This window comes from Larimichthys crocea, chromosome XVI (assembly GCF_000972845.2).
Source record: "Larimichthys crocea isolate SSNF chromosome XVI, L_crocea_2.0, whole genome shotgun sequence".
In the NCBI taxonomy this organism is placed as follows: Eukaryota; Metazoa; Chordata; class Actinopteri; family Sciaenidae; genus Larimichthys; species Larimichthys crocea.
Genome location: NC_040026.1, coordinates 5,283,476 through 5,308,044, shown reverse-complemented (window position 1 = coordinate 5,308,044; position 24,569 = coordinate 5,283,476). Strand labels below are relative to the sequence as shown.

Here is a 24,569-nt window from a genome sequence, read left to right as displayed (position 1 = left end):
GTTTCTACAAACAGTTTTCACCCCTCCACTGTGTCCTCTGAATTGTTTTCATTTCTGTGGCTGCCGGGCTTTATCACACTAACAGATGAGTTCTCTGGTGTGTATCTATAAATTCCCCCAGATCTCTTTACACACTCCTGTTATTGTGTCCCTGATTCAGTGCTCAGTTTCACTTCCCTCTGTGTATCTTGTTGATGTACAGCATATTTTAGAGTGCTGCTACTGTGTTGTGAAGTAATACAGTAATACTATAGAGTAGAGACGTTCAAACATATTTACAGAGTCTCATAAACCTCTTCCATCGTCTCTTGCACAACTCTCAGACTTCAACTTTCTAGGTAAGACTGTGAGCTCAGTGTGTTAATGTGTAAGGCAGAATACTTTATTTCTCCTGTTAAAGTTGTAAAAATGAAACTTTCATATTGTATTCATGTTCTGGTGATGTTTTGATGATTTTCAGGTATGGGTCGGGAGGTCGAACATCTTATCCATGAGAACACCCAGCTGCTGGAGACCAAGTCAGTACTCATATTAACTGGGTCTTTGGGTTAGGGTTAGAGTTGTTAGGTTGTATACTAAAACCAGCATTATGTTCCATATTTATACTGTGTATATCTATTTGTCTTACTTCTACAGATTGATATTTATGAGCTAAAATGAGCTAAGATTTTTTCACTTGATGATAACTAAATACAAACTCATTTATGATACAAAAACTATGACCAAATCTATTGACATTTTCCTCAACAAATAAACCAAGACAAAAATGTTCAGGAGGGACGAAGTGTGTGTGTGAGATCGGGAGGTCAGATACAAGCTAATGCTGTTTTATCTGCAAACCTCAGCTAGTCTGTTTTCACTAATAAGAGCTAAAAGAAACCAACACTGTCCTGTTCTGATTAGAGAAGTCAACGAGTTGTTGATCTTGGATCATAAAAATGTCAATTAGTTATAAATTGTAATACACGTTTCCTCCAGGACAATATAACAACTTTAAAAAGAGGATGAAAATTGAAACTTATAATAATATAACACTTCACAACTCAAACAAATCAGATGACTTAAATTTAGCTGTCAGACGCTGCCGAGAACAGAAATATCACTCCTGTTGTATTACTGAGAAACAGGACAGTGCTGCCACCTTGTGCTTAATGTAGATATTACACTAGAATCTATTGATGTGATTGTTTTCAGAAATGCTCTGAACGTGGTGAAAAATGACCTGATAGCCCGCATGGACGAGCTGTCCTGTGAGAAGGAGGGACTGCAAAGTGAGCTGGACTCCGTCACTCAGGCCAAGACCAGACTGGAGGAGAAGAACAAAGAACTGGAGGAAGAACTCAAGAAGTGAGACAATTTGATGCCCATCAGTTTACGTGTTGTATCTGAGTATGTACCGTATGAAGACAGTTGCTAAAGTCTTTGTGTACTCTCCTTCAGGATTCGTGCAGAGCTTGAGGAAACCAAACAGAAGGTCAAGAATGACAACGAGGATGATGTGAGTCTTTGATATTTGTTGTGAAAAACCTGTATGGATTAGAAGAACGTTACAGCAGGCACGCCTTTATTATTCCCTTTAACAACCTTCGTATCAATCCTCTGATTTTAAATCAAAGGCCAATAGAAGCATCACATATAATGTGTATATGTACTAATTAGTGGTTCAATGGTCTCATGCTGGTGTTGTCTCTGCAGAGCGATGTGCCTACAGCACAGAGGAAACGCTTCACCAGGGTGGAGATGGCCAGAGTCCTGATGGAGAGGAACCAATATAAGGAGAGGCTGATGGAGCTGCAGGAGGCTGTCAGATGGACAGAGATGATCCGGTAAGACAGGAAGCTCAGAGGCGAGAAGAGGATGATATGAAGCTGAACAAATCGAGGACAGCCTCCTGCAGCTTATCTCAACAAATCAATCATATTTTTTCTACATCAATACAATCATAGCCTCATATTTACTGAATTATACATTACTGGCTAGGTCACAATTTACATTGAAAATGGATGAAAATGAGGGTGAAACCTTCATATCGATATCAAAAGCAGGATCGAGGATCAGCAAAAAATACCCTTCAGCCCTCAAGTGAATCTTCTTTTTGTTATTTGTATTGTAGATAAACCTGTAAACTGTTGATCTAAATTAAGACTCATTAAATTAAATCTTGTCGATTGGGAGAATCATGACAGTGGGAGTTACTCAGTGATACTCTGATATAATCGTGACATTTAAAAATAGTTACATAATGGTAAAGACTGCTTGTGTTTATTCTTGCACAAACCATCTGTGGCCAAATATACGGACAGCAGCACAGACGGCAGCATGCAGAGAGAAAATTAACCAGCAACAGCCGAGATTTTTTGCCTTCTGTCTCATAGAATAATATTAATTAGTTACAACTGAGTAAATCTGCCTTTCTCCTTTATTCTGCCTAATTTGCCTAATTGCTATTATTTGATCATGAAGAGCTGCTACACTTAGAAATAATTTTCTGGTTTCCTCTTCTTGAACGCACAAAGAGAGCTCAACAATATATAATACAAACTAATCTGTCTGAGTGTGGTTTGATGTTTTAAGTAGAAATAGAGGAACTGACTGAAAACTCTATTTTCAGTATTCAGTTGAATCTCACAGAGACACCCTGTCTGTCTGTCTGTCTGTCTGTCTGTCTGTCTGTCTGTCTGTCTGTCTCTCTCTCTCTCTGTCTCTGTCTCTGTCTCTCTCACAGGGCTTCAAAGGAGAACCCAGCTCTTCCAGAAAAGAAGAAATCCAGCCTCTGGCAGTTGTAAGCTCTTCTTTTCTCTTCACCTCAGCTGTCAGACATCAACAGTGTGATGACTGTGTGACAATATTTACACGTTTCATTTTGCTCTTCTTTGTATTCCATGTTGTACGGTTGTTTTCTCCAGGATGTAGGTAAATCGGTGACATGTTAACGGTGTCTCTCTTGACTTGGCTTTTCATCTTGACAACAGACTCTGAACAGAGGAGAGCTAGCCAGCAGGAAGCAGCAGCTCTGATCTCAGATCTGAGCTGCTTTGCTGTCACACTAGTCTTTTTAATACTTAAATTAAAAAAAAAGCTGTTATAATGGTGCTTGACAGAAGCACTTGTTTGCTCTTGGAGGATCTAAATCTTTGTTCTCTCATCCCAGCTCTCCTTTGTTTAGTGTCATAAGGAATGAGTTTGGTTTTGGACTGAAGGAGGACATTTTGTGGGGCAGTTTTTTTGGCAACAGGTTTGGGACAACTGTGTCTATAAGAGAAGCAAAATCTGATAAATCCACCATCTCTCCTGCCCTGTTTCTGTGTGTCCCTTTTATATTCTGCCTGGTGTTGTGATGTCTGTGTGCAGGAGGTGTGTTGTGAGGGTTTCTATAGGGATGGGAGGGAAGGAAGGCAGACATAAATCAAAACAAAGCAAATATGCTCATATGTTTACTTACAGAGCCTATTTTCTCTATCTATAGGTTACAGATTTATAGTGTCTGTAAAAGTATTGATTAGAAACATGTTAAAGCAACATTGTGTTAAAATTGATATTTTAGCAATTTAGCATCCCCAATTGAGTGTCCCACTGTCATGAACATGGACAGCTGTACACATGTATTTGTTCTGATTACGTTACTTATGGTCATATTGTAGCAAGTCGACAACATTGCTAACAGCCAAACATCAAGCAAGGTCAACAACACAAGACATACAGTCATGGACGAAGTATTGGCACCCCTGGAATTTTTCCAGAAAATGCACCATTTCTCCCAGAAAAGTGTTGTAATTACAAATGTTTTGGTATACACACGTTTATTTCCTTTTAAGTGCAAATGGAGTTGATATTAAAACTGTGGGTAAATAATTTCATTTCAAGCATGTGATGTTCATTTAAACTCACCTGTGGCAAGTAACAGATGTTGGCAATATAGAAATCAAACCTGAAGCCACTTAGAGTGTATAAAAGTTGACTTAATCTTTGTGTTGATTACCAAGCATGGAGAAGAGAAAAATTGACGAAAGAATGCAGGATAGTTCGAATGGTGGATAAACAACCTCAGTCATCTTCCACACAAATTCAGGCTGTCCTGCAGAGTCAGGGTCAGCTCGAATCATACATTGTCATCTGAATAAGATGAAGTGCTATGGCAGGAGAACTGCCCACTTCTGCAGACTGCAGTTTGCAAAAATGTACCTGAGTAAGTCTCTATAGTTCTGGGAGAACAAAGGTATGAGACTAAGGTAGAGCTTTTTAGCAAAGCACGTCATTCTACTGTTCACAGAAATCGGAATGAGGCTTACAAAGAGAAGAACACGGTACCTACAGTCAAACATGGTGGAGGTTCAAAGATATTTTGGGGTTGTTTTGCTGCCTCTGGCACTGGGTGCATTGACTGTGTGCAAGGAATCATGAAATCTGGAGACTATCAAAAGATTCTGGCCCATAATGTAGGGCCTAGTGTCAGAAAGCTGGGTCTGCGTCAGAGGTCATGGTTGTTCCAGCAGGACAATGACCCGAAACATACCTCAAAAAGCACCCAGAAATAGTTGGAGACAAAGTGCTGGAGAATTCTTAAGTGGCCAGCAATAAGTCCGGATCTAAATCTCAAAATGAAAACACCAATGGAGAGATCTCAAAATCAGAGAAGGCACCCTTCAAATCTGAGAGACCTGGAGCAGTTTGCAAAAGAAGAGTGGTCCAAAATTCCAGTTGAGAGGTGTAGAAAGCTTGTTGATTATAGGAAGGTTATAGGAAGTGATTGGTTTCAGTTATTTTCTTCAAAGGGTGTGCAACCAAATATTAAGTTGAGAGTGCCAACAATTTTGTCTGGCCCAATTTTTGAGTTTTGTGTAAAATTAGACTTTTTTAAATCTTTTTTTTTGTGTGTTGTTCCAATGCACTTAAAGGAAATAAACACATGTGTATACCAAAACATTTGTAATTACAACACTTTTCTGGGAGAAATGGTGCATTTTCTGGAAAGGGGTGCCAATACTTTCATCCATGACTGTAGCAGCTAGCTAATATTACTTACTAGTCCAACAGCAACAACCGCAGCTTGGCGTCTGTCTTTCAGCCTCGCCAATGACTAAAACTCAGTCCCAGATTTACTCTTGTCTAGCGGCTTCTTCCTCAGACACTCTCACATTTCCTCTTCTTAGCTTGCTCCATCAACGTCCCCTTTGGTCTTTCTGCCTCTGGCATAATATCCATAGAAGCCTCTGAGTCCAGTTACATTGCCCGCTTGCCCAGCTCCTGTTCTGGCGCAACACTGGCTCCATTCTCTGTCCACATTTACCTGTGCCCCCGGCTGAAAACAGCAGTTTACTTTACTGTCCTCCAGGAAACTCTGTAAATCACAGAGTCGAGGCAGAGCAGCTGGGGGACATCAGCCGGAAAACCAGAAAACATTTTCTCCATAAAATATGATCCAAAATCAGTGAAGGCAGAAACATGATTTAAAATGTTATTTTATGATGGAAACTTCACACAGTGTTGCTTTAAACATGCTGCTGTCATAAACTGTCAGATATAATGTGATGAACACAGTGTGTTCCTGTAGAGTTAGGAGGGAAATAAAAAGCGTTGTTGTTCAGGCCTGTTGTGTTCAGTGTTGTTGACTAACGTCCTAGTCGGTGCACAATATTAACCCTGCACTCCAGCATTGACAGCTGCTGTCATGCTCTGCTGTTTGAGGGACAAGTTAATGAGAATATGCACATCAATGTTCGATTGCTACCCGTATGAAAGCTGGCATGGTGTGTTGGCATGGGAAAGGTACCTTTTTTATTTTACCCTTTAAATGTTGAACCCTGCCTCTTCTGCTGGAGCTACCGCTTGTGTCCACCCCTCTATATGTTTGTCCGTGTGCTTTCTCTTTCTCTTTCCGTCCCACTTCCCCGCCCTTACACCTCCAGTTTCAGCCGTTTGTTCAGCTCGTCGGGCGGGGCGGCCAAGAAGCCGGCGTCTGAGGCACCGGTGAACGTCAAGTACAACGCACCCACCTCTCAAATTCAGCCGTCCGTCAAGAAGAGGAGCAGCACCCTGCAGCAGCTGCCCAGTGACAAGAGCAAAGCGTTTGATTTCCTCAATGAGGAGTAAGTCACTCAGTGAAAACACATCACACTGAAGCACTGATGATCTCCACTGGTACTTTGGCTCAAATAAAAAAGGAACAACAGAGCACTCCAACTATCTAACCTTAATATGATGATATCCTGTCCTGCAGATCGGCAGCCGATAACATGGTGTCCAGGCGGGAGCAGAAGAGGGCTCAGTACCAGCAGGTGAAAGCCCACGTCCAGAAGGAGGACGGCAGAGTGCAGGCTTACGGCTGGAGTCTGCCCAAGAAATACAAAGTAAGGAGATGAGCTGTTTCTCTTCAGATGATGGTAGGAGTGTTGTAATCTCAGCTACAACAGAAACAAGCTCTAATGCTTCTGCTTGTGATTTTTCAGCTTAATGGTGGTCAGCCAGAGAGTAAAGTGAAGAATCTACCGGTTCCAGTTTTCCTCAGACCGGTGGATGAGAAAGATGCTTCTATGAAGGTATCTCCTCCAGACTGTTGATGTTTAACACCTTAAACAATTCATCTTAGTTTCTTTAACTAATATGAAAATATGTCTTCAGCTGTGGTGTGCTGCTGGTGTGAACCTCTCTGGAGGGAAAACCAGAGACGGAGGCTCCATCGTTGGAGCCAGCGTGTTTTACAGTGATGTGTCTGGACCAGAGAGCCCGAAGAAGAAAATAGGATCCCAGAGCAGCCTGGAAAAACTGGATCAAGAACTGAAGGCACACACACACACACACACACACACACACACACACACACACACACACACACACACACACACACACAGATTCTACTTGTTTCATCATCCCATCCAGGGAACAGGGAATCAACTTGTAGCTACACACATATCCACACCCACGATGCTTTATGCTCCATGTATTTTGTTTCTTGTCTCAGGAGCAGCAGAAAGAGTTGCGGCATCAGGAAGAGTTGTCGTCGCTGGTTTGGATCTGCACCAGCACCCAGTCCACCACTAAAGCTGTCGTCATTGACGCCAACCAGCCTGGAAACATCCTGGAGAGCTTCTTCGTGTGCAACTCCCACGTCCTCTGCATCGCCAGTGTACCAGGTCAGAGGACCAACACATTTTATGACTGACATCTGTGTACAAAGAACTGCACCAGATAAAAGGGGCGTCTTATCTGATTGCTGTTTATGTATGTGTGATTTTATTCAGGTGCAAGAGAGACAGACTACCCTGCTGGAGAGGAAGTAGCTCCAAACTCTGAGGCAGAACCAGTTGGAGATGGTGGCTCACAATCAACCAACAGCAGCTCAGCAGGAGGCGACGGCATGCTGGGAGGCATCACTGTCGTCGGCTGCGAAGCTGAGGGAGCAGCAGCTGTTCCTCAGACAGCAGGTAAAGACGAGAAACCGGTCAGATGTTTACTGTTTGATTTACCATTTTCCTTGCTAATGTTAGCAGGCTTTCTATTAAGAGAGCCCCATCATTGAATTTTAATTCATGAATTCTAAAAGAATAAACCCCAAATTTAGACGAATGCAGCTTATCTTTCTACAATATCATGCAGAGTGGTGGGGCGTTTGATTTATTACCTCAGAAACTGTTGATTGTGTCAGATGAAAGTCGTGATTTCAAAGCTGCGTTTGTCCTGTTGCTGTGAGGTTGAGAGGACCTCGTTGAACTGCTTAAACTGTTTTTTCGACAAGCTCATAGTCTTTCATGAACGTGTCGGCATCTTTCTGAATGTGGCCACATGTTTAGAATACTGTGCAGAAATGAGAGTGAGGACTCCTAAATTAAGAAAGTTGTTTTACTTTTAGACCCAAAAGTAGCACCAAAAATGTGTCACACAGTTTTTAACCAATTAGGACTGATTTCCTCTGAGATGTTTGATATATAAAGACTGTGTTCAGTAGAGAAGAAATGCTTATGAAGTTTGAAAAAAACTTGCAAATATGTTTGTTGGGTCACAGGACACTGCACCCACAACGTGACGACGTTTATCTTAACTTCATACACTAGTGTGAGAATCAGAAATGAGGCTAAAAATCATGTTTTCAAGTCCTTTCTGCATGAGAGGAGGTGTGAGGGTTAGAAACAGCTACAATATCAGGTCCAATCAGAGGAGAAGTAGAGCGTCAAAGCATCTCTAATAAAGCAGGGTTAGAGGTTAGGGTTGCATATTAGCTCCACATCTATGCTGTTTGCTGAGAGCTGCTCCTCTGTACAGACTCCAGACCAGCAGAGGAAGCCACTGAGGCGACAGAAGCCAGCGCAGGGTCTGCCGACCAAAGAGAGAGCCTGAGGGGAGCTTACACCGAACACGTCTTCACTGATCCGCTGGGAGCTCAGCAGACTGCCGAGGCACTGGCCAACTACTCTCAGAGGTAACATCAGGAGGCCCATTACCCGACGCAGCGTCATTACAACGGCAATAAAAGTGACAATTTTATCAGGGCAACCATAAACAGACCCAACTCAGCAACAACATCACATCGCTGTAAAAGCATTTACTGTTTGCTCATGAAGCCTGTGTACATATTTGCGTGATGCTAAATTATTATTGCATGGCGTTAAACCTTCAACACAAACTTGACGCAACATCGCTGGTTGGGTGTTTGGCTAAAACAGTGTATCCGTCTTTAAACTCTGTGTGTCCTTGTCTAATAACACGCGTTGCCCGCAATGATCAGGGAGAGCGACCTGCTGAAAGACGGCGTGAGTTCAAACCCGAGCGCAGAGGAGGAGCAGGACCTGATGAGAGAGGAGGCTCAGAAAATGAGCAGCGTTCTGCCCACCATGTGGCTGGGAGCACAGAACGGATGGTGAGTTTGAAATGTTCTGTTTGCTCAGCTCACTGCAGTGCGAGGCCGGACTTCAGTAAAGGTGACGGTGGATTTTTCTTTGCAGTGTGTACGTTCACTCCTCTGTGGCTCAGTGGAAGAAGTGTCTCCATTCTATAAAGCTGAAGGACTCGGTACTCGGCATTGTGTAAGTATCCTGATGATCGTGTGTCTGCTTGTTTGAATGTGTGACATGTTTCTAAAAGACCTTTGTCTCTCTCAGGCATGTGAAAGGACGAGTACTGGTCGGTCTCTCCGATGGCACTTTAGCTATTTTCCACAGAGGTGTAGGTGAGAGGACACAAGCTTTTCTTCTTTTCAAATGATCAAGACATTTCTCTGTGAATGTGACTGACTTCCTGTGTTTGTGTCAGACGGACAGTGGGACCTGACCAACTACCATCTGTTAGACCTGGGGAGACAACACCACTCCATCCGCTGCATGACTGTCGTGCACGACAAGGTGTGGTGTGGCTACAGGAACAAGATCTACGTGGTGCAGCCCAAAGCCATGAAGATAGAGGTGTGATACCACTCTGCTTCTGTCAGTGCACAGCAGTCTTTTCATTTAGACTCTGACCTTTCAAACCAGACCTGACTGAGACCCAAGACAGAGCCCATATTTTTCTTCCCTCAGAGACAGAGTTCTATGCTTGTTTTGAGGAGGCTTCCACACAAATAAAAAATAACCAATGTGACAGCAGCAATAGATCAACACAGGCTGGGGGATGTGGTCCACCAACACGAAACACAACTTCTACCAGCCAATAAGCCAGAGGTGTAGTGGTTGTCACAAACCGCTAGACATCTCCACACGCGCTGGAGAAAGGTCTGGCTGAACCCATTATTGTTCTGGTATCGAGAAAGGAAACACCTGGTTTGTTTGTAAATCAATCACAATCCCTCTTGGGTGGTGCTAAACTCAGGATGCAGCAATGATGCCCTTGCAAAATAGTGTCAGGGGAAGCTGTTTTGGTGGAATATTTGCATGTTGCACAACTTGTCATGTTCATACTGTTAGAGACCAGGTTAGAGTCACTTTTCAGTATGTGGGTTGCTACTTCAGAGGCTGCTGCTGCTGCTGTTGTTGTTGTTGCCTGTACCAAGTGGCTAAAATATCTACTGTCCTGTTACAATGTAGCATCTCGACGAGCGAGGCTGGTAAACTCCAAATAAACTTAACAACAATCCAAACCAATCCAGAAACATAAACATCACCATGCTTATTAAAATGTGTTGTGGAGGGAGGTTGGAGTGTTTTTTATCTGGTGTTATAATGTTTCCACCAAGCAAGCAACCTCCAACAAATCACTGAGCATTGAGAAGCAAGTTTTCGTCTGTGTTCTATCTTCCTGCTTCCCTGTGGGCATCATGTATCTACTTGCGTCAATGCAGACGTCATACAGAGAGAATTACATTTAAAAGAAATGATGCAACCAGAGCGTGGAAGTTTCATGAATAAAAAAGAAAGTCTGAGTAGAAACCAAAGGATTTTGTTCAAGCTTCACATTTGCTTGACAGCGTGACAGCTTTGCTCCTGAGCCATGAAATAAAGTCTGTCCTGCACTCTTCTGTCTTCATATTCCCCCCTCTGCAGAAGTCATTTGACGCCCATCCTCGTAAAGACAGCCAGGTACGTCAGCTGGCATGGGACGGCGACGGTATCTGGGTGTCCATCAGGCTGGACTCCACCCTCAGGCTGTTCCACGCTCACACCTTCCAGCACCTTCAGGACGTCGACATCGAGCCTTACGTCAGCAAGATGCTGGGTCAGTTCACTTTCTGAGAACAAGACGTCATCCTCCTGGAAACCCAGACGAGACACCTGACACTGTGTTCTCTCTGCCTTCTTCTCAGGGACGGGGAAACTGGGCTTCTCATTCGTGAGGATCACGGCTCTCATGGTGTCGTGTAATCGTCTGTGGATTGGCACAGGAAATGGAGTCATCATCTCCATCCCTCTGACAGAGTGTGAGTTACTGTAGCGGGCATTACGCTTATATATCACATCACCGCAGCCTCTAATTCTGTCTCTCTTACGCTCCCCATCAGCAGCCAACAAGGTAACCATGGCAGCAGGTAACCAACCAGGAAGCGCGGTTCGCGTCTACGGTGATGACAGCGGTGACAAAGTGACAACGGGGACATTCGTCCCATACTGCTCCATGGCTCACGCTCAGCTCTGTTTCCATGGACACAGAGACGCTGTCAAGTTCTTCACAGCTGTTCCAGGTAAACAAACCGGGCGGCACTGCATCATGTTTGACCTTTTTATTCACATTTATCTCATAACTCTGAAATCAGACATGTTGGACTTACCGAAGCTCTCTCACAGAGACACAGACTGTGTGGTCGCTTCATGTCAACACCAATCGAAGCAGATGAATGATTTTACCCCCCATGCTTCCCTGTCACATTAGCTGCTGCTGGCTGATGGATGTTATCAGTAGAAAGTTGCTTGTCCTCCGTCCGTTCACCTCATTTATCAACAGCATCACAGTTATTGTGCTTTCTGAAGAAACTTTGGAAGCTGCGATGGCTAAAAGCCTTTTATAAGTGTATAAAATGTGAACAGATCTGTTTAATTTTCATGTTATTGAATGCAGATTAAAAACCAGTGAGCCAGTACAATCCACCGATGAGAAGATCTGTACCGGGAAAGCACAATCTGGACCTGTTTGTTGTTATTTACAGTTTGTGGCTCTGTGCTTTCAGGTCACGCAGTTCCATCTGCGTCGTGCGGAGGAGAGGCAGCAGGTGACAAGGCGACAGATGCCTCAACTCAGGAAGGAACCAAGTCTGTGCTGGTGATGAGCGGAGGCGAGGGCTACATCGACTTTAGGATGGGTGAGTTTGCCGCACGTAGACATTGTGATCACTAAAGCAGATCTAGAGACTAACTCTGTGTGTGTGTGTTTAGGTGATGAGGACAGCGAGGCGCAGGAGGGCGAGGACGCCCCCATGAATCTGCAGCCCTTCCTGGCTAAAGCCGAGCGCAGCCACCTCATCGTCTGGCAGGTCCTGGCCAGCGAGGACTGAACTCTGACCTTCCGAGGTCTGATTTTGCCTTTTTTCTCTCAGACTGACTGCCGTGGAGGAGTTCAGGTGGACGACTCTCCTCTGCAGTTCAATCAGCACCTTTTTCTTTTTTTTCTTTTTCTTTCTTGAACCTGAACAATACGAGTGAAACAAGCAAAGACTGACTGAGAGCTTCTCAGTGCTAAACAGGACTGCAGACAGATTCACACAAAGCGCACGTTCTTTTACTCTACATCTGATTTCTTCTTTTTTTATTTCCTTTTTTTAAATTTCAGATCTGTCATGGCGCCTCGTTCTCTTTAATATTTGAGGTCAAGCCGTTATTGGACACAGAACAAGACTTTTGTTTGTTAGATTTGCTCTGAAAATACAATGAATTCCTCCTGACATTTCCAGGTTCCTTTCACTCAGTTCACTTGTTGTGTGTTCATGCTGGACTCATATACATAATCACCCCTTTGCCCTTCAATAATGTAACACTCGGGGCAATCATGTGGGAACCAATCACGAATCTTGATCAATCCCACTTTGATGTTTTTCATCCTCGGAGAACTCGGCTTTTGATTGTATGCAAGACAAATTGAATTAATCGCCAGGTGTCTCTAGATCAAATGCAATACTTCGGATTCATCTGGTTGGCATCTGTCTGAGCAGAGGTGGCCACGCGTTTATCTTAATGTTCAGCGTATAGTAGTGGTAGCCCCAGTCTATCACGCTCCTTACATTCAAGTCACAGAGGGATGCGATCTGATTTTCTGAAAACGTAAGACGTAGAAATGTTCTGACAAACCCAGAGGGTTGTTTAAATAACATTTACTGCTGTTCTGAATGAATTCCCAGAATCCTCAAAGACTCTTTTAACCAGCTTAATGAAAAATACTCTGTCCGCTGCATGATAAAACAAGATTTTAAACCTGTTTCTGATTCTGGAAATACCTTCAGTGTTGTTGAATCAACCTCCTGGGTTTATAGCCACGCTAGCAGCAGTGAGCATCACGTTAGTCCAGGTTGAAATTTCTCAACAAATATTGGATGAAATTTGGCACAAACAACCATCATCAGGTCTAAATTAACTAACGACATTCCCATCAGCCTCTGTTGTATTTTGCTCTAATTAGCAAATGCTAAGCATGCTAACACCAGCTAGCAGCTTGCCCAGGGTGTAGCTACCCCGCCTCTCACCCAAAGTCAGCTGGGATAGGCTCCAGCCCCACTGTGACCCTGATGAGGATAAGCGGTTACAGATAATGGATGGATGAATAACATGCTAACACAGTAAACTATAAAGGTAAATGTGCTAAACATTAGCACATTAGTGTGCTAAATATAGCATTTAGCTAATTACAGCCTCACAGAGCTGATCTAGACTTTGTCGGGGAATCAGATACTTCCTCTGTGACTTGAATGCAATGACAACACATCAGACTGGAGCCGAGCTAACGCACTGACAAAACTCCATTCACAAAAACCTGCAATTATGAAATGAAAAGCGGCAGCAGCTGCTGCTACATCCACCGCTGCGTACTGCAAATGCTCCCTTCCTCTGAGTTCGTTTTGGTTGCAGTGATGAAAAATATAATCCTACATTACCCGACGATGCTGCAGAGTCCTCTGCTCTCAGTCTGCTCACCAGCTCCAGTTTGTAGACACTTTAAAAACACGCATTATGTATCAAGGGTTGAAAAGACTTAACTCACAGGCTTTTTCCGAGCGTGACAGAGTATTTATTTTTCTTGAAAGAATGTTAACGTTTGCTACCAAAGGTTTCCCAGACTGATAGTTTGCCACATGCTGAACCAATACTAGTGTCTCGTCTTAACACAGCACCTCTTGAGCAGCATGTTTGAATCTGTAGATAACATGCAAGTTTTGTAACCGAAATCCTGGTGTGTAGATATATATATTTTTAGACTTTCATATTAGGAAATTGAATTGAACTATTTTCAGGGTGTGAGAGAGGAGTGTGTGCTGGACGTGTTACTATGAGAGGATAAAACAAGTAGCCACACCGGTCATTATATAACCCCACCACCACCCTTTAATCCTTATCTTGACATTTAGAGGTCAGAATCACGTTGACATTTTTGGTTTGCAGCACTGCTCTGCCCCCGTTTGTACAAAATGTTTATTTGAGGTTTTCACCGATGTCCCCTCCTGATCTTATTTCAAAAAAAATATTTTAAGTCTATTTTTATTAACTTTTTTTCTTTTCTTTCAGACTGTATCCTCTGAGTACAGTGCACTAGATGTTCATTTGGGTGTGTAGACTGTACGTCTGGCCTATGTTCTTTTGTTTTGTCCTCTTTGTATTGAACAGTATCAGAGGAAGCCTGTCCTCATCATGAGTGTGTGTGTGTCTGTGTGTGTGAGAGCGAGTATGTGAGTGTCTTCTCTCCAGGAGAGGAGACAGACGTTATTGCAGTTTAGCCATTGCAGTATTTATTTACAATGATTGAGCCTTTGCAATTCAGAATGTATCTTTGTACATTGAATATGAGTATATATATATATATATGATTATATATGTATGAAACCTGAAATCGGCTTGGGTTTATTGTTTTGACAACAGATGAATTGATATGATTTGTTTTGTGGGGGATAACCTTACTCAGCTATGCACTATGTCTCTGAGGGGAGAGGAGAGAGGGGGCGCTTTTCTTTTCTTTTTTTATTTTCAGTTTGAGTTAGAGACCTGCAGTGTGTCCACACATCCTGACAAAATCAGGAAAAAAAGTCAAAATGAAGTCATCTTCATCCCACCTCAGCATGAGAGTGTCGCCCTCCTCCACAGGTCTTCAACACCTCTCATCTGCATACATGTGTCATTAACTTGGCAGGGACTTTCTCTCTTCCCGGTTGGCAGCACACACACACACCATCCTGTACTCCCACAGCGTCTCTAGCCTTACTTCTTTTTAACAGTCAATTAAAGCAACTTTTGTGGGCAAGTTCTGTCTGTAATGTTTGATTTGTCTTTAACAGAAACAAGATGTAGGGTCTTTGACTTGGACCTTGCAACCACAGGAAACTCACCAGTACACGTTCTCTGACCCCCCAAATTCAGGTTTCAAAAGGCAACATTGACTGGTTAGATCAGGCTTAACCAGAGTTACAATTAATCAGATCATCTTTTTTCTTTCTTTTCATTTTGAGTTTCAAAGTATCTGCACTGTATTGCACTCATCATATGCTTTTAAAGGAAGTGCAGTTACAATAAAGTTCATAAAATAACTGAAAGTCAACAAAGTCACCAATAATGTTTGTATATATTAAAATACAAAGAGAACACAGCCAATCTGATGTCAGTTAAACATGTTTTCAACATCACGAAGTAGTAAAAACCAAACAAAAGAAAACATTAGAAAAAATGCAAATTATCTAATTGTGTTGCTATAAAATGAAGGACTAGCCTGGGCTCTCATTTGATACTTCAAAGTTGTTTGTTTCATTTTATAGTTCATCTTCAACACATGCTATACAAAGAAGATTAGCTTGCTGTCTCTCATATTTTGGTGAATTTCTGTGCAGGTCCAGTCAGTATCAGACCTCTAGTGCGTAGTAAACCTGCATTTATGCGCAGCAGCTCCTGGTTACATCACCCTGAAGAACCCACACGCTGATCTTTACCAACACTAGGTGGCGTGCTCGAACCACACTGTAATATTCCCAGTGACTTTATTGGAAGGACAGAAGCACCCCTCCCCTGCCTGTGATTGGTCCATCACCGTTCTATTTGAGGCCTTGGTTTCAGCCCCATTGAATGAGGTTGAACTGGTGCTTAGCAGGCTGAGAGACGGATAGAGAGGCTTTAATCTCTTCCCAGAGCTCTTAGGAAAACACCTGGCTGTCATGGATCACAGTCATGATAGTGGAGTAGGAGGTTAAGTAATAGTTGTACAGAACAGTAGAATACACCTGGTGGCTGCGGTGCACAAAGAGGTCAGCAAACGGCTTTAACCCGTAGCGTTCCATCGTCCTTCAACTGCTGTCAGAGATCACTGTGAGACACAAAGGACACAAAGAACTGCCGAGCATGAAAGATTATTTTTGAACCTGAAAGATTATGACAAAATAATCTAAAGGAATAGTGTGACATAGGTCTGAAATGCCAGCTACTTCATGCACACATACATAGTTCATATAACCTTTACAAATATTAAATTTTAGTAGAATCAAATCAAACTAAACAAATATATATACTTATTTAAATACATATAGCCACAGGCCCTATACATGTACATCTATACAGGCTCTACCGGTGTGTTCAGTGTTATGTAATGTCAGTGTAAAGTTCCATGTTATTTATTTATGGTGTCGTGAGAAGTCTTTGCCTCAGCAAAGAAGCTGCTCTGTAGTCTGCTGGTACAGCGGTGGATACTTCTGTATCGCTTGCCAAATGGTACGGGAACAGACTGTGCCTACGGTGGGGGTTGTCTTTAGTATCCCTCTGGCTGATTCAAGCCCCAATAATACAACTCCAATATGGATATATGTGCTCAATATGACATTACGGCCGTAGGAAGTTAGCTTAGTTTAGCATAAAGGCTTGTTCTTTCCATAGTAAACACACCAGTTTTACTAATTAGCATGTTATATCTGGTTTGATCCAAACACAAACAGAGCATTTTGTAGTTTTATAGATGCCACTGGCAAATAATTTAGTATTCTATAAAACTACAGATTGTTTCTGTTTGTACTGATTAAGCGAGATGCAACATGTTGATGAGTGAGTTAAAGAGTTGGCTGATTGTTTTTGTTGGACGGAGCCAGGCTAGCTGTTTCCTTCTCCTTCTCTTCTAGTCATTATGTTAAATTAAGCTAATTGCCAGTTAGCTCTTCATATTTAGCAGACACGAGTGTTAATGTCTTATCATCTCACAGTCGGCATAAGTAATAAAACATACCCTGCCTCTATTTGATACATGCTCAGCGGTGGCTAACAAACGTAGCACAAGTATAGCAAAGTTAGAATGTCAACAAACTTTTACTTAAAGTTGTGAACATTGGCCGCCATACTTCTCAAACCAGACCAAGTTAGACTGTAGCTGCTGAACCTCTGGCTGTACTTAGATGGACAAGCAAGTGTTTTATAGCTTATTGTTCATTTTATTATGTTTCACTTGTGAGAGGAAGTTATTTCACCTCTAAAAAGTTACGTCGTCTCACTTTTACTTTGCAGTAAACAGGCTCTTGGCTTCTATTGCCAAACCCTCCAGAATACAAACATCCATACCTTTGGGACCCGGCTGCCCACGTTCTAAATTCAGTGCTGTAAATCCTGCTGAGAACACCAAGGTCGTGCTTTCTGAGTTTTCTTTTTATACAGCCAATAACTTGCATCCTTTTAACGCACAATACCATTGTGTGCACTCTAAATAGAGGTCAGAAACCTTTTATACCAGCTAGAAAAATCCATTCTGCCAGTTTGCATAACCTAACAGCACCATTTTACAGTCTGCTCTGTAGTTATGTAAGACAGCCAGATGGTGGCTCCAGGGTCGGAAGCAGGGGGTTATCCAGGCCCCCCCCCAACCATAACCTCTTGATCCTGTTGAGGAGTCTGCTGCCCAGGATGTTCCAGGTTAACTGACCTACTAATACCTCTGCGAGCGTCTGTTTACAGTAACGTCAAGCTGCTCACAGGTAACACCCTGCAAAGAACATGCTGTAAAGTAAGAGTGTGTGTGTGTGTATGTGTATGTGTGTGTGTGTGTGGGGTCTCACAGAAGGTCACATGGGTGTAATGAGGTGGATGCTGACTTTGCCGAATGCCACGTTTTCACCACAAGAAGGCAAACGCAGGAGGTGGAAATGGCTGCTTGCAGATATTCACTCTCTCCTCATGGAGACAGATTTGCTGCGGTGCATCTATTCAGCATGAATCATGGTACACACACACACACACACACACACACACACACACACACACACACACACACACACACACACATTCAAAGGTGTGTGCCGCTGCTCTTGTGGAGTGTGTGTGTGTGTGTTCAGGCGGCCCGTCATCAAGAGTCACAGACTCGTCTGCTCTGTCATCTCAGCTGGCTTGACACAGTCTTCCCCGGTGCAGGATAAGCACACAGCTGGAGTCCCCTCCGACACACACACACACACACACACACACACACACACACACTCACACTCACACACACTCACTCATCTATTTCTGTCCTCTCACCATTTCTCAACACTCTCTTCACATTCTGCTCTGCCCTCCCGCTTCCTCTTTGTCATCCCATGTTTTGGTGTGTGTGTGTGTGTGTGCGCGAGCGTGCACACTGCTTTTATTATCACTTTTCATCATCATCATTAACAATGTATGATTTTTGCATTGACAAACCCACCAATAATTATCACCTCACTCATAGCATCTTTCAGGTCATTGTTTTGGTTCAAACTCATCATTGTTTCCATGCACAGTAACCCTTTTTTTTTGGTGTGAGGCTTATATAAACTAACTGTACACTACCTGCAGGACGAGAAAGTTAGCAACTAGCTGTTGGTTGAAACCAAATAGAATATAAAAAAATCTTTATTTTCTTCATAGAAATTAATTCACTTCTGAGACACATCATTTATTTTTCTTGCACCTCTGACGACCTCAAGTAGGAGCTGAGTAATTGCAGATGGACACAGAATTGTATAGTAATTCAGCTGAAAAAAAAGGCTTTTAATAAAGACTGAATAAAACCGATGTTTGATCCCCTGTGGCAGATCATGAATAAGCACTCTAACAGATTCTTTTCTGACATCAGGTAACAACTATAGTAAAAGGTAGGGCCAAATTATAATCATAACAAATCATAATCTGAGAGAGATGATGGCTACTCATCAGTTCCAGGTGAAGTAGTTTAGGATGGTGTTCCTCATCCTTCTGAAGAATCTCCATAACCAACCAGTTGTTCTCCATGTCGGTGTCAGATTGGTCTTCCTCCAGATCAGCCATTCTTCGTAACGGAGACGTTCTTCTGATTCTGCGATGATGTGGTCAGCTGATGATCAGTGTCTGCTCTCTCTGTGTCGGCAGTGGTGTGACGCACTGTGGGGAACCTCCAGAGGTTCAATGTGCTGGTCAGGATCCAGGTGCAGCATGGTACCCCATCTCATGTTCATGCTTCTCTGGAATCTGGAGGTCATTTCTCTGGTCTCTAATGGTAACCAGTACCTGTCCCACAGTCCAGCACATGTTCTGCTGCCTGGCCTGGCCACATATTCCATGTCCCTCGGGTAGAGGGGGACCCTGTCGCCAGTCCAGCGATTATCAGGTCCAGAGAACACGGGTCTGTGGGGAACCATTACTTCTGGTTCACTGTACCAGACATCAGAACATCAAACACTGGACACGCCAGGTCAAAGTCAATCACACTTCACATCAGTGGATACTGATGGTGGTTCACAACCATCACATTGTCTGTTTGAGGTCTGCATGTACAAGTCCCACAGAGCGCAGGTGGGAAAGGGCCTGAGCTGTTGCCAGCTGATGAATTCTCGGCCTCAGCTCTGACACTGGACGACCCTGGTGGTCTCTGCTCTCCATGCAAGAATACAAGCATTGATCAGAGGGAGAGAGTTCAAAGTTCAGGCAGATTCTATCCGTATCAAAGAAAAATTCCACTTCATGATATTATTAAGTGTATTACAAAGATCCAGACAATACAGACGCTTCATGATGGCAACTTCTTGTCTTCGTGTCTGGTGAACAACTTGTGGGCAGTTCTTGAACAGTTGATCTCGATGCCCTTTTCAAGGTTGTGGCATTTGGTTACAAACCAAAGCTGCCCCCAGGAAGGTCTGCACCTTGTCGAACTTTCCTAATAAACTCCCTTTGAATGTCTAGAAGTCGTTTGTGTGGAAGGAGAGCAGTAAGTAAAAAAAAAACAACATTCACATAACCAAGAAACATTTTCAGCCAACGTCTCACTGACAGTACGGTTATTATTTGTTACTGAAGGTTGAGTTTTTTCTGCAGTTATGTTTATCTATTTATTATTTGTCATCTTCAGAAACTTCAAAAACACAACACCGTTCATACAGTTCAATAGAAAATGTCTATGGAATGTTCGAACAATCATTTCTTCTTCTAGTACTTAATTTGGCAGTACTGGTACAACATTTGGTGTACCAGCAGACCTTTATTACCTTTATAATAATAGCAGTGGTGATGCTAAATATGTCCACTAGTACTACTAGTAGGCTCATAATGCTAATGAGCAGTTGGGGAAAGTGTGCATTCAGGTTTCCTATTGGCTCTCCAGCAAGAATTCCACCAAGCCATATTTTAACGTGTCATGGATTTAAGAGAGTTATTTATTTATTACTAGACAAAATATAATGATCATTAAAAGAGCAGGAAGGTAAAGAAGGCAAATAACAGTTATAATAATAATCTCAAATTGTGATGAATATCATTTTAAAAAACAAACAAAAGGAAATTAAAATAATATTAATGAATTAAGAATACTTTAAATTTGAGAGATCCTCTGAAAAGTCCTTCATATATTCAAATTATTATTCATAATTGTTATTCCAGTCACCTCACTGTGTGTGTGTGTGTGTGTGTGTGTGTGTGTGTGTGTGTGTGTGAGAACCTTATAGACCCTTATACCTTTTATAGTGTGTGTGAAGCTATTGAGAATCACAAATTTCCGTCTTGAGCACACATCTTTGTTTTGCCTCCATTAACCTCCATTATTTAACAAATGGATTTTTTAAACTTATGCCTGCATATTTCCTCCTCTCCATTTCCAGTCACCCTGACACTTTGATCTGCTTTGTCAGGACTACACACACGCACGCACACACGCACACGCACACACACATACACACGCACACACACCACTTAAACATAATAGAAATCACACACACTGAATGTTGCACAGACACTGATTATACACACTCATTTCTCCTTTCCAGCCGAGAGCCTGAGGCAAAGACAAAGGAAAGAATCTCACACTTCATATTTCATCTCTTGTATCTATTCATTATTCTCTCCTGTCACTTCATTTGCTGTTAGCTTTGAACTTTAGCTCTCAGGTTTCTTTATTGCAAATGATCATGTTTGCAATTTTAGACCATTATACATTACTCAATAATTAACGATAAAATTGTATTTTTTGCAGTTTTTAGGTCTGGTTTAAGTCTGCTGTATGTCCTTTTCCACACTAGCAATAAAAGTATTTGCTTTAAAATATTTACAGAAATGGATCCTGACAACGTGCTAAAGAAATATTTCCATATTTTGGGATACACACTTATTTGCTTAGCTGACCTTCTTGCTAGCTGTAGTTAAATATATATCCAAAAAAAACATTAAAAAAATCATCAACAGTATGATGTAAATCAGTCAAATAGGAAATAAGGAATACCTTCTGGAATTGTCCTTTAATTTATAACCATGAATGAATAACCCATGTTGGTAAATTTATATTGTATTCCATCCCGAGGCACTTCCAGCTGCTGAGCGTGTAAGTCTAGAGCTGTAAATGTTAATAAGCTGTCAATAAATGGATCTGGATGCCCTGCAGCTCTTTTCCACAAGGTAAGTACTGAACGTGTGCGTTGGTGAATTAAACAGCTCCATAAAAACACAAAGAAGACGAAGCCGGAGGAAGATTCATCACAGCAGAAGAGATTTTTTTACACAACCTGCCAACTCAAACGTAGCTCTTCTAGTTGGAATGATACTAACCAATATTAGAATGTTTTATTAAGCATTACTATCATCACCACTATCATGGTTGGTACATTTTAAAAACATGTAGTCTGTATGTCTTTTAGATCCTAGGTTATTATACTTACAGCACATTTACTGTAAAGTTACATTTATATTGTATTTTCATTGTATGTTGATGATACATATCACACAGCTACATGAAAAGGCTGACCAGTTAATTGATGAAGGGTCAGTTAGTGAGTTTTTACGATGATGATAGGTAGAGTTTGTTAGCCTGTCCTTGTTTGATTGTATTCCAGTCTTTGTGCTAAGCTAAGCTAACTGTCTCCTGCCCCTGGCTTTATATTGAACAGAGAGCATATTGATCATCTAATTTAGTCTAACCTCATGGATGGCTGTGGTATTCCATCCCATGTTTTTCAACTTAATTTTAGTCTAATATCTGAATGTATGCTACAGCGCTGATCTTCAATGATGGATGGTTGATATACCATATTAGAGAAGCGGGTCTTCAGACAGGCAGAGTGGGCTGAATTTCAAATATATGAATGTAACATGGATTGGAGTATGGATGTTTTTTGATGACGGTCAATAAAAAGAGCTTCAGCGGGGTCAAACTGTGTCAAGGACATCTGGAGCGAGTAAATTACTGCCTCTGTGGACTCGAGATGAACCATATGTAGCATCTCATTATGGAAAAATAGCTAATTTCAAGAAAACATATTAAATATAAGAGACTGTTATAAATATGAAACATATAGCATTTACAAATGTAATCACATATGGAATGAGTTCTGTTTGTACAAGATACAAAGATATCCTTTAATAATGAATAAAGAAAAAAAACAATGATTGCCACAAAACACTCCATTTGAAGAGATAAGGACAAAATTGGAGATTGTGATCATTTTTTAATTAATAAAGGTGGCATGTGTCCCATAAAGCCTTATAATGAGAGATGTTACTTGTGTAATTAATGAAACACTATATGATATATGATAAGAGGAACTATTAGGTGATGTCAGTCAGACGCGTGTGTACAAAAACAGTTTTCGAAAGCCTATCTGTGGCCATGTTTACAGCTGAGCCATATTTGTAACATCTCTAATTGGTTGTTTTGTTTGTTGTCTTATTGCATATTTTGAGCTCACCGATTCATATTTTTACTCAGATTTGATTAGTGTGCTGTGCTGGTACAAAAACAAAAATCTGCATTTTTCAGTGTGTAAGCATTTAATGTTATATTTATGTCATTATTTTATTGCTAATAAGGGTTGTCAACAAAATGGAGACTTGCTAACGTTAGCTTAGAAATGCTGAGTCTGCTAACGCAACCAACTGACGGAAATAACAGAGTCCATTTTGGCTACTTATGTCAGTACAGTTCTATGTAGTAGGCTACACTGTGTATATTATGTACTTGCTGTCATAGTGTGTTAATATTAGCCGAGTAGTGTTGCCTCATTTCGAATATGGCTGTTGGGCACACTCCTGGTTTTTCTTCGTCACAAAATGACCACTGGACATTTGACTGCCAAACTAGAAATATAAAACATATTTACAAGTTATGTTTGTATATTATGTATTCACTGCAACCACTTCAGCTCCAGCAGCTTTCTCAGCAGCCATTTTCTTAGTGCATGTGCTCCCTCCCCTTCCTCTACGTAGCCAAAATGGCGTTCATTGAGGATGAGAACTGTCCAGCAGTCTACCCCTGTCGTAGGCCGAGCAGGTCTGACAGGTTTGTATTTCTTTACATGTTTACGGAGCTCTAAGAAGAAAAGTAAAGAGCTTATATAGGCTTATATAGGAAACGTTACACATAGTAACACCTATGCCTATGCACTGACTGCAGTTCACCATCTGTAGTTCATATTTTAGAACAGGACTGAATGAATCATATTGAGGGCAGTGCATATGTTGTTGATTTCAAGTTATTTTGATAGAAAACAGAGTGATATAAAAAATGCAAAGACCAATCATATGTTACTAAATAGAAATACTGAATAACTGTCACTATCACGAAACAGAGAGGATTTAAGTGCCAGTTATCACATCAGTTGTTGGGTGAGATGACTAACAGGCCTGCAAAAACTAGTAGTCCTCTGAGTGTCCTTGTTCAGGGTCCAATATTTGGGAATGAACTGCTAAGTGGCCTCCTAAGCCCCCTGCCGCCTTCACAGAGGAGGTGATGTCGGTCAGCAAGTGCAGACGGTGCCCCCTCTGTCTTTTGGATGCCGTGTCTGGTGCCATGAACACTGTCAGGATGAATGAGCCTTAACGTTTGCTCCATTCTCTGCCCTCGCTGCTGCTCGTCTGTCAGTCCGTCTGCCTGTCTCTCTCACTCTCCCTCAAAAAGTGAAGACACTTATACCAACATTGTGTACAACTTTGTATATTTTGGTATTTTTGTGATTTAGTCTCCCCAGTTTGAGAGTGTAATGCCACTGTGGTAAATATGGACAGCTGTATTCATGTATTTGTTATGATTATATTACTTCTGATCAAAAAGTCACGAATGGACAACTTTGCTAACAGCCAAACATCAACCAAGTGCAACAACACAGGACATAGCAGCCAGCTAATATTACTTGTCCAACAACAAGAAGCCAGTTCGGCGTCTGTCTTTCTGCCTTTTATTTCACTAAGTTCTCGCCAACAACTTAATGTCAGTCCCAGATTTATTCTTGCCTGGTCACGCTCTCCTTTTCTCTTCCCCTTCGGTCTTTTTCGCTTCTGCCATTGTGTCCATAGAAGCTGCTGAGTTTGGTTAAATTGCCTGCTTGCCCGGCTCTGGTTCTGGCATGACACTGCCTCTGTTCCCTGTATGCATATGCCCTGGACCTGAAAACCTCCTCTATCCCAGTGGTCCTAAAACGCCTGTCACAGCCCTGGACAGCTCGGCTAACAAACTGAGCTAACAGCAGCTACATTTGGCAGCAGTTTCTTTACTGTCCATCGGGAAACTTACAGAAAGTTGAG

The 24,569-nt window shown here is 42.0% G+C and overlaps 1 protein-coding gene across 2 annotated transcripts in view; it reads left to right on the top strand.

Moving 5' to 3' along the window:
• Positions 1-14,856, top strand: part of spag9b (sperm associated antigen 9b) — a 37,261-nt gene extending 22,405 nt beyond the window's left edge. The window contains exons 9-29 of one of the 2 annotated variants that reach the window (XM_019263512.2): positions 461-518; positions 1,195-1,347; positions 1,441-1,498; positions 1,696-1,826; positions 2,726-2,782; positions 5,907-6,086; positions 6,218-6,347; positions 6,447-6,536; positions 6,619-6,780; positions 6,959-7,130; positions 7,239-7,421; positions 8,257-8,413; positions 8,720-8,851; positions 8,937-9,017; positions 9,093-9,160; positions 9,244-9,392; positions 10,467-10,638; positions 10,727-10,840; positions 10,925-11,101; positions 11,585-11,716; positions 11,790-14,856. In XM_019263512.2, coding sequence (XP_019119057.2) covers positions 461-518; positions 1,195-1,347; positions 1,441-1,498; positions 1,696-1,826; positions 2,726-2,782; positions 5,907-6,086; positions 6,218-6,347; positions 6,447-6,536; positions 6,619-6,780; positions 6,959-7,130; positions 7,239-7,421; positions 8,257-8,413; positions 8,720-8,851; positions 8,937-9,017; positions 9,093-9,160; positions 9,244-9,392; positions 10,467-10,638; positions 10,727-10,840; positions 10,925-11,101; positions 11,585-11,716; positions 11,790-11,908 — 2,675 coding nt within the window. In that variant the 3' untranslated portion in view covers positions 11,909-14,856. Of the gene's footprint in view, positions 1-460; positions 519-1,194; positions 1,348-1,440; positions 1,499-1,695; positions 1,827-2,725; positions 2,784-5,904; positions 6,087-6,217; positions 6,348-6,446; positions 6,537-6,618; positions 6,781-6,958; positions 7,131-7,238; positions 7,422-8,256; positions 8,414-8,719; positions 8,852-8,936; positions 9,018-9,092; positions 9,161-9,243; positions 9,393-10,466; positions 10,639-10,726; positions 10,841-10,921; positions 11,102-11,584; positions 11,717-11,789 lie in introns of both variants that reach the window. The other variant, XM_027289006.1, reaches the window with a different exon arrangement.
• Positions 14,857-24,569: the final 9,713 nt, after the last annotated feature.